The sequence below is a fragment of the Hemitrygon akajei genome, chromosome 1 (assembly GCF_048418815.1).
Source record: "Hemitrygon akajei chromosome 1, sHemAka1.3, whole genome shotgun sequence".
Taxonomy (NCBI): Eukaryota; Metazoa; Chordata; class Chondrichthyes; order Myliobatiformes; family Dasyatidae; genus Hemitrygon; species Hemitrygon akajei.
The window spans coordinates 199,628,624-199,641,409 of NC_133124.1; the positions used below are offsets into that span (position 1 = coordinate 199,628,624).

At 41.0% G+C, this 12,786-nt stretch overlaps 1 protein-coding gene across 5 annotated transcripts in view; it reads right to left on the reverse strand.

The window, feature by feature from the left end:
- LOC140734441 (phosphatidylethanolamine-binding protein 4) overlaps window positions 1-12,786 on the reverse strand; it is a 417,588-nt gene that overhangs the window by 140,203 nt on the left and 264,599 nt on the right. For all 5 annotated transcript variants that reach the window (XM_073058416.1, XM_073058380.1, XM_073058398.1 and 2 more), the window contains one exon: window positions 7,313-7,358. In XM_073058416.1, coding sequence (XP_072914517.1) covers window positions 7,313-7,358 — 46 coding nt within the window. The remainder of the gene's footprint in view (window positions 1-7,312; window positions 7,359-12,786) is intronic.

A 12,786-nucleotide genomic window follows, 5' to 3' on the forward strand; every position in this document is an offset into this window, starting at 1 on the left:
TACTGTTTTGGATACTGTTGGGGGAGATGTCTCATCAGGGGAAGGCAGCAGCAGCCGAGTTCATTGCACCATGGATGGCTCTGCGGCACAGGAGGGAAGGAAAAGGAGTGGGAGAGCTATAGTGATAGGGGATTCGATTGTAAGGGGAATAGATAGGCGTTTCTGCAGCCGCAAACGAGACTCCAGGATGGTATGTTGCCTCCCTGGTGCAAGGGTCAAGGATGTCTCTGAGCGGCTGCAGGACATTCTGGAATGGGAGGGTGAACAGCCAGTGGTCGTGGTGCACATAGGTACCAACGATATAGGTAAAAAATGGGATGAGGTCCTACAAGGTGAATTTAGGGAGTTAGGAGATAAACTAAAAAGTAGGACCACAAAGGTAATAATCTCTGGATTACTACCAGTGCCACGTGCTAGTCAGAGTAGAAATAGGAGGATATTTCAGATGAACACGTGGCTTGAAAAATGGTGCGGGGGGGGGATTCAAATTTATGGGGCATTGGAACCAGTTCTGGGGGAGGAGGGACCGGTATAAACAGGACGGTCTGCACCTGGGCTGGACTGGAACCAATGTCCTAGGGGGAGCATTTGCTACTGCTGTTCAGGAGGGTTTAAACTAATGTGGCAGGGGGATGGGAACAAGTGCGGAGAGACAGAGGGGTGTAAAATGAGGGTAGAAGCAAAAAGTAGTAAGGTGAAAAGTAAAAGTGGCAGGCAGGCTAATCCATGGCAAAAAGCAAAAAGGGCCACTTTTCAACATAATTGTATAAGGGCTAAGAGTGTTGGAGGCTTTGTGTGTCAATGCGAGGAGCATTCGTAACAAGGTAGATGAATCGAATGTGCAGATAGTTATTAATGAATATGATATAGTTGGGATCACAGAGACATGGCTGCAGGGTGACCAAGGATGGGAGCTCAACATCCAGGGATATTCAATATTCAGGAGGGATAGACAGGAAAGAAAAGGAGGTGGGGTAGCATTGCTGGTTAGAGAGGAGATTAACGCAATAGAAAGGAAGGACATTAGCCTGGAGGATGTGGAATCGATATGGGTAGAGCTGCATAACACTAAGGGGCAGAAAACGCTGGTGGGAGTTGTGTACAGGCCACCTAACAGTAGTAGTGAGGTTAGGAATGGCATTAAACAGGAAATTAGAAATGCGTGCAATGAAGGAACAGTAGTTATAATGGGTGACTTCAATCTACATATAGATTGGGTGAACCAAATTGGTATGGGTGCTGAGGAAGAGGATTTCTTGGAATGTATGCGGGATGGTTTTCTGAACCAACATGTCAAGGAACCAACTAGAGAGCAGGCCATTCTAGATTGGGTATTGAGCAATGAGGAAGGGTTAGTTAGCAATCTTGTCGTGCGAGGCCCCTTGGGTAAGAGTGACCATAATATGGTGGAATTCTTCATTAAGATGGAGAGTGACATAGTTAATTCAGAAACAAAGGTTCTGAACTTAAAGAAGGGTAACTTTGAAGGTATGAGACGTGAATTAGCTAAGATAGACTGGCAAATGATACTTAAAGGGTTGACGGTGGATATGCAATGGCAAGCATTTAAAGATCGCATGGATGAACTACAACAATTGTTCATCCCAGTTTGGCAAAAGAATAAACCAGGGAAGGTAGTGCACACGTGGCTGACAAGGGTAATTAGGGATAGTATCAAGTCCAAAGAAGAAACATATAAATTAGCAAAAAAAAGCGGCACACCTGTGGACTGGGAGAAATTTGGAGACCAGCAGAGGAGGACAAAGGGCTTAATTAGGAAAGGGAAAAAAGATTATGAAAGAAAGCTGGCAGGGAACATAAAAACTGACTGTAAAAGCTTTTATAGATATGTGAAAAGAAAAAGATTGGTCAAGACAAATGTAGGTCCCTTACAGTCAGAAACAGGTGAATTGATCATAGGGAACAAAGACATGGCAGACCAATTGAATAACTACTTTGGTTCTGTCTTCGCTAAGGAGGACATAAATAATCTTCCAGAAATAGTAAGGGACCGATGAGATGGAGGAACTGAGGGAAATACATGTTAGTAGGGAAGTGATGTTAGGTAAATTGAAGGGATTAAAGGCAGATAAATCCCCAGGGCCAGATGGTCTGCATCCCAAAGTGCTTAAGGAAGTGGCCCAAGAAATAGTGGATGCATTACTGATAATTTTTCAAAACTCCTTAGATTCTGGATTAGTTCCTGAGGATTGGAGGGTGGCTAATGTAACCCCACTTTTTAAAAAAGGAGGGAGAGAAAAACCGGGGAATTATAGACCGGTGAGTCTGACATCGGTGGTGGGGAAAATGCTAGAGTCGGTTATCAAAGATGTGATACAAGCACATTTGGAAAGAGATGAAATAATCGGACAAAGTCAGCATGGATTTGTGAAAGGAAAATCATGTCTGACGAATCTTATAGAATTTTTTGAAGATGTAACTAGTAGAGTGGATAGGGGAGAGCCAGTGGATGTGGTATATTTAGATTTTCAAAAGGCTTTTGACAAGGTCCCACACAGGAGATTAGTGTGCAAACTTAAAGCACACAGTATTGGGGGTATGGTATTGATGTGGATAGAGAATTGGTTGGCAGACAGGAAGCAAAGAGTGGGAGTAAACGGGACCTTTTCAGAATGGCAGGCAGTGACTAGTGGGGTACCGCAAGGCTCAGTGCTGGGACCCCAGTTGTTTACAATATATATTAATGATTTAGACGAGGGAATTAAATGCAGCATCTCCAAGTTTGTGGATGACACGAAGCTGGGTGGCGGTGTTAGCTGTGAGGAGGATGCTAAGAGGATGCAGGGTGACTTGGATAGGTTAGGTGAGTGGGCAAATTCATGGCAGATGCAATTTAATGTGGATAAATGTGAGGTTATCCACTTTGGTTGCAAGAACAGGAAAACAGATTATTATCTGAATGGTGGCCGATTAGGAAAAGGGGAGGTGCAACGAGGCCTGTCATTATACACCAGTCATTGAAAGTGGGCATGCAGGTACAGCAGGCGGTGAAAAAGACAAATGGTATGTTGGCATTCATAGCAAAAGGATTTGAGTACAGGAGCAGGGAGGTTCTACTGCAGTTGTACAAGGCCTTGGTGAGACCGCACCTAGAGTATTGTGTGCAGTTTTGGTCCCCTAATCTGAGGAAAGACATTCTTGCCATAGAGGGAGTACAAAGAATGTTCACCAGATTGATTCCTGAGATGGCAGGACTTTCATATGAAGAAAGACTGGATCGACTAGGCTTATACTCACTAGAATTTAGAAGACTGAGGGGGATCTTATTGAAAAGTATAAAATTCTAAAGGGATTGGACAGGCTAGATGCAGGAAGATTGTTTCTGATGTTGGGGAAGTCCAGAATGAAGGGTCACAGTTTAAGGATAAAGGGGAAGCCTTTTAGGACCGAGATGAGGAAAAACTTCTTCACACAGAAAGTGGTGAATCTGTGGAATTGTCTGCCACAGGAAACAGTTGAGGCCAGTTCATTGGCTATATTTAAGAGGAAGTTAGATATGGCCCTTGGGGCTAAAGGGATCGGGGGTATTAAGAGAAAGCAGGTACAGGGTTCTGAGTTGGATGATCAGCCATGATCATACTGAATGGCGGTGCAGACTCGAAGGGCCGAATGGTCTACTCCTGCACCTATGTTTCTATGTTTGTCGTAGAAGTTGTGGGTTTGGAAAGAAATATCATTATGGCAAAGGTATATTTTGAAGATTGCAGCCATGGTTTGCTATCAGAAAGAATGATTGCTTAAGGTGGTGGATGGAGCACCAACTGTTATGTAAGCAAGAACAACAATGGAGTAGTAAGGATTAAACATTTCTACTGAGTCTTGTTAGCCATGGTACATGCTGGGCAACTTACAGTGCTGGCCCACCAAAATGAAAATGGTGCGCACTCCAAAGCTTGTGAAAAAAGCAAGCGCCTTCTGCATGTTCGGAGGGATAATTGATTCACAGTGTGATCAATCAGCATGCGCACTTGCCACATTCTCAAAATTGATCTGATACTCTTCACTAGCCAATTAGGCTTTATAAACTGGACCTTGTCAAGCTTCATAGTGTTGTTGATGCGCATTCAACCATTGAAAATCACACTTCTGACTTCTACCTTGTAAATGTGAAAATGAGGGATTAGATGGTGAGTCACGTTGCAGGTTCCCTAGCCTCTGAGCTTTACGTTTAGAGACTAGGCCAGCTGAGTTTCTGATCCATGGTGATTACTAAAGGTGGGGGTGTGGCAGCAAATATATGTCATTTAATTTGCTAGACTCTGCCTTGTTGGAGATATTCATTGTTTAGCACTTTTGTGGCATGAATGTTATTTCCTGCTTATCTGCTCAGATCCAGATCTTCCTGCACCTAACACAGCTTCATTTGTGAAGAGTCATGAATGAAACTGACTAGTCTTCAATAATCAGTGAACAATTATACTCCTTATGAATGAAGGAAGGTCATTATTCTGGTCACCGAATTATAGGAAAGGTATCAACAAAATAGAGAGAGTACAGAGAAGATTTACTAGAACGTTACCTGGGTTTCAGCACCTAAGTTACAGGAAAAGGCTGAAGTTAGGTCTTTATTCTTTGGAGCGTAGAAGGTTGAAGGGGGGACTTGATAGAGATATTTAAAATTATGAGGGGGATATCGAGTTGACATGGATAGGCTTTTTCCATTGAGAGTAGGGGAGATTCAAACAAGAGGACATGAGTTGAGAGTTAGGGGGCAAAAGTTTAAGGGTAACACGAGGGGGAATTTCTTTACTCAGAGAGTGGTAGCTGTGTGGAATGAGCTTCCAGTAGAAGTGGTAGAGGCAGGTTCAGTATTGTCATTTAAAGTAAAATTGGATAGGTATATGGACAGGAAAGGAATGGAGGGTTATGGGCTGAGTGCGGGCCAGTGGGACTAGGTGAGTGTAAGCGTCGGCATGGACTAGAGATGGCCTGTTTCCGTGCTGTAATTGTTATATGGTTATATATTAATGGAACATTAGCTGAAGCCAGTAACCTAACAAATTCATACCAATGTCTAGGGGCAGGGATAATTGACCTCCAGAAACCCTGTGTGATTCCAATCATCATGAGTGCTCTCTCCTTCATACCCATTGACTTTAGTTTTACTGGTGTTCCATGCTGGCACACTCACTCAAATGCAGCCTTTGAGCCCAAGAGTAGCCAATCTCGACCTCGGGACTGGAATTCAGTTTTATTGTCCATATATGGATCAAAGCTATGAGGCATCATCATGTAACTGTATTGGAAGAGTTTAAAGAGGTAAAGCCAGTTCTGGACCTCATATATTCTAAGACATGATGCTAAGACTTGATGTTATTATTTGGCCCCATAGCCTTTATTCTATCTAGTGCAGTCACCTTTTTTTTCAACTATCACCTGGAATTGACTGAAGACTTGTTTAACTGTTTTGGAGGCTCTTAGGATGAAGTCAAATTGAATTATCAATAGGGCAATGTGCTGGGCACCACCTCAATGAAAAGAAGATGTTCTTGGCACATACACCTCCCACTAGTTGTTTAATTGCTCACCAACTTTAATGAATGCATGTGATAAGCAAGACTGTAGATCTTTGATTTGTCCTCTTGGTTATGAGCTCTCTTAGCTCTGTCCACTGCATGACACTCTTCCAGTTTAGCGCACGCACACACACACAAAGTCCTGTTGTGTCACTTAAGCAGGATAGCAATTCATTTGTAGATATACCTGATACTCTTGGCATGCAGTTGTGTGCTAGCCATTGAATCTGGGTTGATCCAATGGCTTAAAAGTAAGGGTAGAGTGAAATAAATGCTGGCAATGAGGGTACGGATTGCGATGATGTACATTTCTGTCCCGGCTGATAGAGCACACGATGTCATGGTTTCAAAACTGGGTAGTCCATCTAGTTTATCCATTTTAACGCAGCAGTAACAGTAAAACTGAATGGTATTTAGAGAACTTGTAAGAGTGATCTCATTGGTGGATCTAGAGCATCCAGTTTCACTTTTTAGAACATATTTATAAATTTGCCATCAGACCACATTCTCATTATCGCCAAGATCACCTATTTCCATTTCCGTGACATTGTCTGGATCTACTCTGCTTCAACCTGTAGATTGTTGATATCCTCTTTTGAACCTTTGTTGCAATATATTACAGACAACCCCTCACATTCTACTCTCCAAATCTTGAAATAATTTAAAACTACAAAATGTGCCCTGAATTGCTTCTTGCTGTTCTCCTGCCTCAATATTTTAATGTTTACTCAGTTTCAAAACTTCCCTGTAGTTAGCCCTTCTGCTTCTATAATCTTTCTCCACCCCAAAAACATCTTGATGATCCCTGATGTTAACTACCTTTCCATGCAATTTTATTTTCAGATCTCTTTGCCTTTTAGGTCTTTTTTTTCCCTCATTAAAACCTAGCTTCTGACTTGTATTATCTCCTTTTCTGGGTTGTTGCCAAAGTTTGTCTTGCTAGTGATTCTGTTAATTGGCTTGTGATGTTTTGTTACCTAAAAGGCATTGTATAAATGCTGCAGATTCCTGAACATAAATAAGCAAGGTGCTACAGGATTTGTGTTGCACTGAAAAAAGGTATATACAGTGTCCTTAATTTCACCTTTCCAGTTACAAATGCACACAGCGTGAGTCACTGTTTTTTTTGTTTTAACTTTAATCATCCATCCAAAATGGTATTCAGAAACTGTTGTGGGAATTAGAGCTGACAAAACTTATCAGTGCAACGCACACACACACACGCGCACACACACACACACACACACACACACACACACACACACACACACACACACACACACACACACACACACACACACACACACACACACACACACACACACACAATGTCAGGCAGCATCGATGGAAATAAATAATCAGTCTATGTTTTGGGCTGAGACCCTTCATCAGGACTGATGAAGGGTTTTGGCCTGTAACTTCGACTGCTTATTCATTGCTACAGATGATGCCTGACCTGCTGAATTCCTCCAGCATTGTGTGTGTGTTGCTCTGAATTTCCAGCATCTGTAAAATTTCTTGAGTTTAAAATTTACCGGTGAGAGAATATACCTTTAAGATCTCCATAAACAGCTCAGTTATTTTCCTTATTCTGTAAGAATTAATAAGCACACCTCCTCTTCTGACTAAATCACTGAGCAATCCTTATGTCACAGGACTGGAGGAGTATTGTGCCAGCCCAGTACTTCTAGCTATAGGTGGCTGTGTGGGGGTTATTGGTTGTGATGTGGGTGGAAAATGGCACATTAAGGGAATGGTGATCAAACATTGCTTACCTGAGAGAACCATGCCTTTAACGTTTCCATCCAGGAGATCTCTACCCTGTCAGTGGGAAATGAGAAGGAATTCTTGAAGTATCTTGTTAGAGTACAAAATCCAAAATTAATTATCCAACACAGATTCAGAATTTCCCCACAACTTAACAGTGGATTCATTCAACATTCATCAGCCTACTGAAGCCAAGGCCCGATTTGTTATCCCATGGGAACAGGAAATATTCTTGGTATTATGAAGGATGATAGAATAAAACTGACTCTTTCATGACCCAAAAAGGACCCTAATTCCAACTCAGTTTACAGTCAAGCAAAAGCATTAATGGAGAAGCTAAGGATGAGTGGGCCAAAGCCAGTACACTGACAAACTCATACCAATTACTTGTCTTATTGATCCATCACAATCCTGTTGTGCTGTGTCCTACTGATAGTGCAGATCCACCAAAGATAGTGCATCCTCAATCACTGTTTCCAAAACTTATGAAGTCTCAAATGGCAGGACAAATACAAGCATGGAAGCCTCCTCCTGGTTACCATACTCCCTCATCTTAAGAAGCTGTGTTCCTCAATATTGGACAACATTTGAAGAAACATGGAATATTGCACCAGAGAGACAAATTTAACTTAAATTTTGGTTTCAACAGCCCTTTACACCAAAATTATCTTACTAAAGTACCATTTATCTCAGAAAAATGGATGCTAATGTAGGCGATAAAATTAGACACATCACCATATTTTAGATCAAATATGCCACTTTGATTCCAATTTTGTATGTGAATTGTAACCACATAATTTTAACATAGCTGAAACTGTCTGACAGTTTGAGTTACATATAGGTTGTATATAAGATGAATGTGCATTAGGCAGCAGTAGAATGGTTTACATGCACCTGACTGACAAACCTTTCTTACAGACACTCCACTCTTCCAAGAAGATCAGGATCTGCAGCCATAACGACAGGGACAAATATCCCAACCTCACAAGCATTACTGACTGCATATCCATCTATCCATCCTTAAAGACTTCATCTCAGAAATTTAGAACTATATTGTTACTCTTGGGTCTATAGTCCTTGAATATTCAACTTCTCCATGATTACAGTTGGAAATTTCTGATGCTTACTGCCAGATACCCAAAGAGTTTATACAATGCCCTCAAATTTCACTGATCAACTCTGCCTACTTTATCAAGCCAGACTGCAGAGTTATACAGCACAGAAACAGACCCTTTGGCCCAACTCACCCATGCCCACCAAATTGCCTTCCCATTTGCCCACAATTGGACCATATCACCTTTAACCTTCTCCCATCCATGAACTTGAATAAATATTTTTTAAATGATCCAACTGTACCCTCTTCCTCTGGCAGCTTGTTCCATATATCATTGCCATCAGTATAAAAACTATCACTCAGATCCCCTTTAAATTTTTCCCCTCTCATCTTAAACCTGATGAAGAGTACTGGCCCAAAGCATTGACTCTTTATTCCTCTCCAGTGATGCTGGCTGACCTGTTGAATTAAACATAAAAACATAGAATCATAGAAATCTACAGCACATTACAGGCCCTTCAGCCCACAATGCTGCGTCAACCATGCTCCTACTCTAGAAACTGCCTAGAATTCCCTACCCCAAACCCCCTATTTTTCTAAGCTCCATGTACCTATCTAAGAGTCACTTAAAAAAGCCCTATTGTATCTGCCTCTACCACCATCGCTGGCAGTGCATTCCAGACACCCACCACTCTCTGTGTGAAAAACTTACCTCTGACATCCCCCTTGCACCTACTTCCAAGGACCTTGAAACTATACCCCCTCATGTTAGCCATTTCACCCCTGGGATAAAGCCTCTGGCTAACCACGGGATCAATGCCTCTCATCATCTTATACACCTCTACCAGGTCACCTCTCATCCTCCATCACTCCAAGGAGAAAAGGCCAAGTTCACTCAACCTATTCTTATAAGGCACACTCTCCAATCCAGGAAACATCTCTGTACATCTCCTCTGCACTCTCTCTATAGTATCCACATCCTTTCTGTGGTAAGGTGACCAGAATTGAACACAGTACCCCAAGTGGGGTCTAACTAAGGTCTTATATAGCTGTGACATTCTTCCAGCATTTTGTATTACTCTGGATTTCCAGCATCTGCAGAATTTCTTGTGTTTATATTCACCTTAAACCTTCTCGTTTTAGATTCCCTTACCATGGGAAAAAAATTCCCAGTTGATCAATGTCCTGTTAACGTCTTACACAACCTTCTTCATTGTCCACAACGTCCCTAATTTTGTATCATCTGCAAACTTAATCAGGTCACCTACATTTTCATGTCCATTTATGACACCTTGTTCCCCTTTCTCGATCTCTCTGTCTCTATCTTTGGAGACAAACCTCCTACTACCATCTTTTATAAACCTACCAATTCCGATGGCTAACTTGACTATACTTCTTCTGACCCTGCCTCCTATAAAAATGCCATTCCCTTTTCTTAGTTCCTTCATCTCTGCCGCATCTGTTCCCAGAATGAGGCTTTCCTTTCCAGGATATCAGAGATATCCTCCTTCCTCAAAGCACCTTCTCCTTTGCCATGATGAGGCTACTTGTAGGATGGAAGAGCAACACCTCACATTCTGTCTGGGTAGCCTCCAACCTGATGGCATAAACATTGATTTCTCCTTCCAGTAAAAATTGCTCTCCCCCCATTTTCCTCCTCTTCCATTCCACACTCTGGCCTCTTACCTCTTCTCTTCACCTCCCTATCACAACCCCTTGGTCCTCTCCTTCTTCCCTATCTCCCATTGTCCTCACTTCTCTCCTATCAAATTCCTTCTGAGTTCCCCCAGCATTTTGTGTGCATTGCTCTGGATTTCCACCATCTGTAGAATATCTTGTGTTTACATTTTCAATAAATTGTCCATATGACGACAACAGCAGTGACTTCAACCCCTGCAGCTCTCCTCTGGTCACAGGCCTCCTATCTAAAAAACAACCCTCAATTACCATCTTCTGTTTCCTTCCACCAAGACAATTCTTTTATTCAGTTGTCCAGTCCACTTTGGCTCTCAAGTGATTTCATCTTCTGGACCAGTCCACCATAGAGGACCTTTTTAATGTTCAGGTGAACATCTCCTACTGCCTGGCCCTTGACAATTCTCTTAGTCACCTCTTTAAAAACTACGTTAAATTTGTGAGACCTGATTCAGAAAGCCAGGCTGACTATCTCTAATCAGTTCCTGTCTTTCTTGTAAGTAAGTAATTCCCGTCTTTGAACATCTTTCCAGTAAGTGTCCCATCAATGATGTTAGGCTCACCAGCCTGCAGATCCTGGCTTGTCCTTGCAGTTCTTTTTAATTAAAGGCACAACATTACCAACCTCCAGTCTTCTGGTACCTCAACCATGACTAAGGAAGCCACAATAGTTTCTGCCAGGGCACTAGCAACTCCTTCTCTTGCTTCCTACAATATCCTAGGATACACTGGGTTAGGCCTGGGGAGTTATTCACCTTAAATACTTTGTCGTGATATATTTAAGGACATCCCACTTTCCTTCCCTGAACTTCTAACCACTGAAACTCTTCACAATAAATACAGAAGTATTTATTTAAAACCCCACCCATATCCAAATAGAGATAACTGTATAGATCCTTGAGGGGCTCTATTTTCTCCCCAGTTAACCCTTTGGTCTTAATAAGCATATAGAACCTCTTAGGATTCCACTTTTCCTTATTTGCCAAGGATCTCTCATGTCCCCTTTATGCCCACCTGATTTCTTTCAGTATATTCTGACTTTCATTATACTCAAGAGATGTACTTGTTTCCTGCTGCTTTTATCTGACACATGTCTCCTAACTACAGCCCCAAGATCTATCATTGACTAGGGGTTCCTACTTGCTGAAAATTTTAACATGTAAATGTATTATTGTAACACATCCTCACTTTTCTTATTCAGACCAAAGCAGGAGAACACTTCACTGAGAGGGACTGCCCTTACATTTAATCAGCTACAAAAGTAAAATGAATTATTGCTAAATCTAGCACTTAGCATTGTATTTCTGTGCTGTAAGGAAACAGCTCACTAAACACTTACAGCAGTAATGAATAAACTGAAGTATCATGCAACTCCTCACAATAAAGTGGAGTATATTTAAACAAGAAAATTATTTTTCCAAGTCATGATATCATACTCCATATAATATCAGATATCAAAAACATCTGTCAATTTGATGTTCAATATCAGTTTAATCTGCTTGCAGATCTATTCTGGAGATGATTAATGTGTTGTGGAGAAGTACTGCATTTTTCTTTTGTCAAGACACCCCATGATGCTACATATTTTTGTGCCATAAGGATAACAATTTCACTCCAACAACACAGATATCAATAATTTTCAAAAAAGAATCAAATATGTATTACACATATCTCCATCAAAATGAAGTCATTTTAAGGTAGTTTATTTTGCCAAATTTGGCTTCTGGTGGAAGACATCATATTCCACAAATGTATAGCCATATTGTTAAGAATAAAAAAAATAAGGGAAGACAGGAATCATCACTAAAAACAAGGGTCCTGATTTCTCTTGAGTAGATCTTCAAATTGCATGCAAGGGCTCAATAGTTTGTGAGCCTGTTTCAGATCTCCTTTACTTACTTTCCTCTAATATGTCATCTAGATTTCAATTCAAATGCATTTGAAAGGTCAAAGATGTCGAGGCATGTAATTATTCTTAAGTTAGTACAGGCATGATTGTGAAATATACATCAAGCAGCAATTTCAGTGAACTCGCTTCCTCCCAAATTCAACAACAAACTAGCAAACTGATTAAGTCTGGGTAAAGCAGCAGCACTTTCAAAGACATTTAGCAAATGAATGAGAATTCCAGTTGCAGATATATTATTTTTTTCTCAATGGAATTGTGGTCGAATTCATGGACAAAATCAAGGGTATGCATGAATTTTAGAAATACAGTATATCTTGTGCCTTTTTCCAGTTGAATTCAAGTTTCTACTTGGGAAATGGGTAAATTGAAGAAGAAACCTCTTACAGTAAAATGGACTATACTTCATCCAATAGATTCCTTTTCCAAGTCATCCAATCTTTCTTCTAGAAGTGTGCCTTAGTGCTTTAAGAGCTTACTTGGATAAAAGTGCAAAGTTAAAAGTCAAAGAACGTCAAGATGAATAGCTTTAATCATATCCATTTGATTTTCCCTCAGCAAATATATAAAGTGCTGCATCAACCAGATTTTACCAGTGTTATTTATCATTCCAACTTTTCTATAGATCCCAAGCTAATGCTCAGTACAGTTTCAGCTTTTAACTGGGCAATAATCAAGGCTAAAGTCTGTGAAGTGAAGCCTCTGAAAGAGTGTACTGTACATATCGCAGTAAGTATTTTTGGTCAGTACAACTTCTCTTCCGCCTTTTTTCAAAAATCCTTTCATTCATACATGACTCAGCACCATCACCTAACCTTGGTACCCAT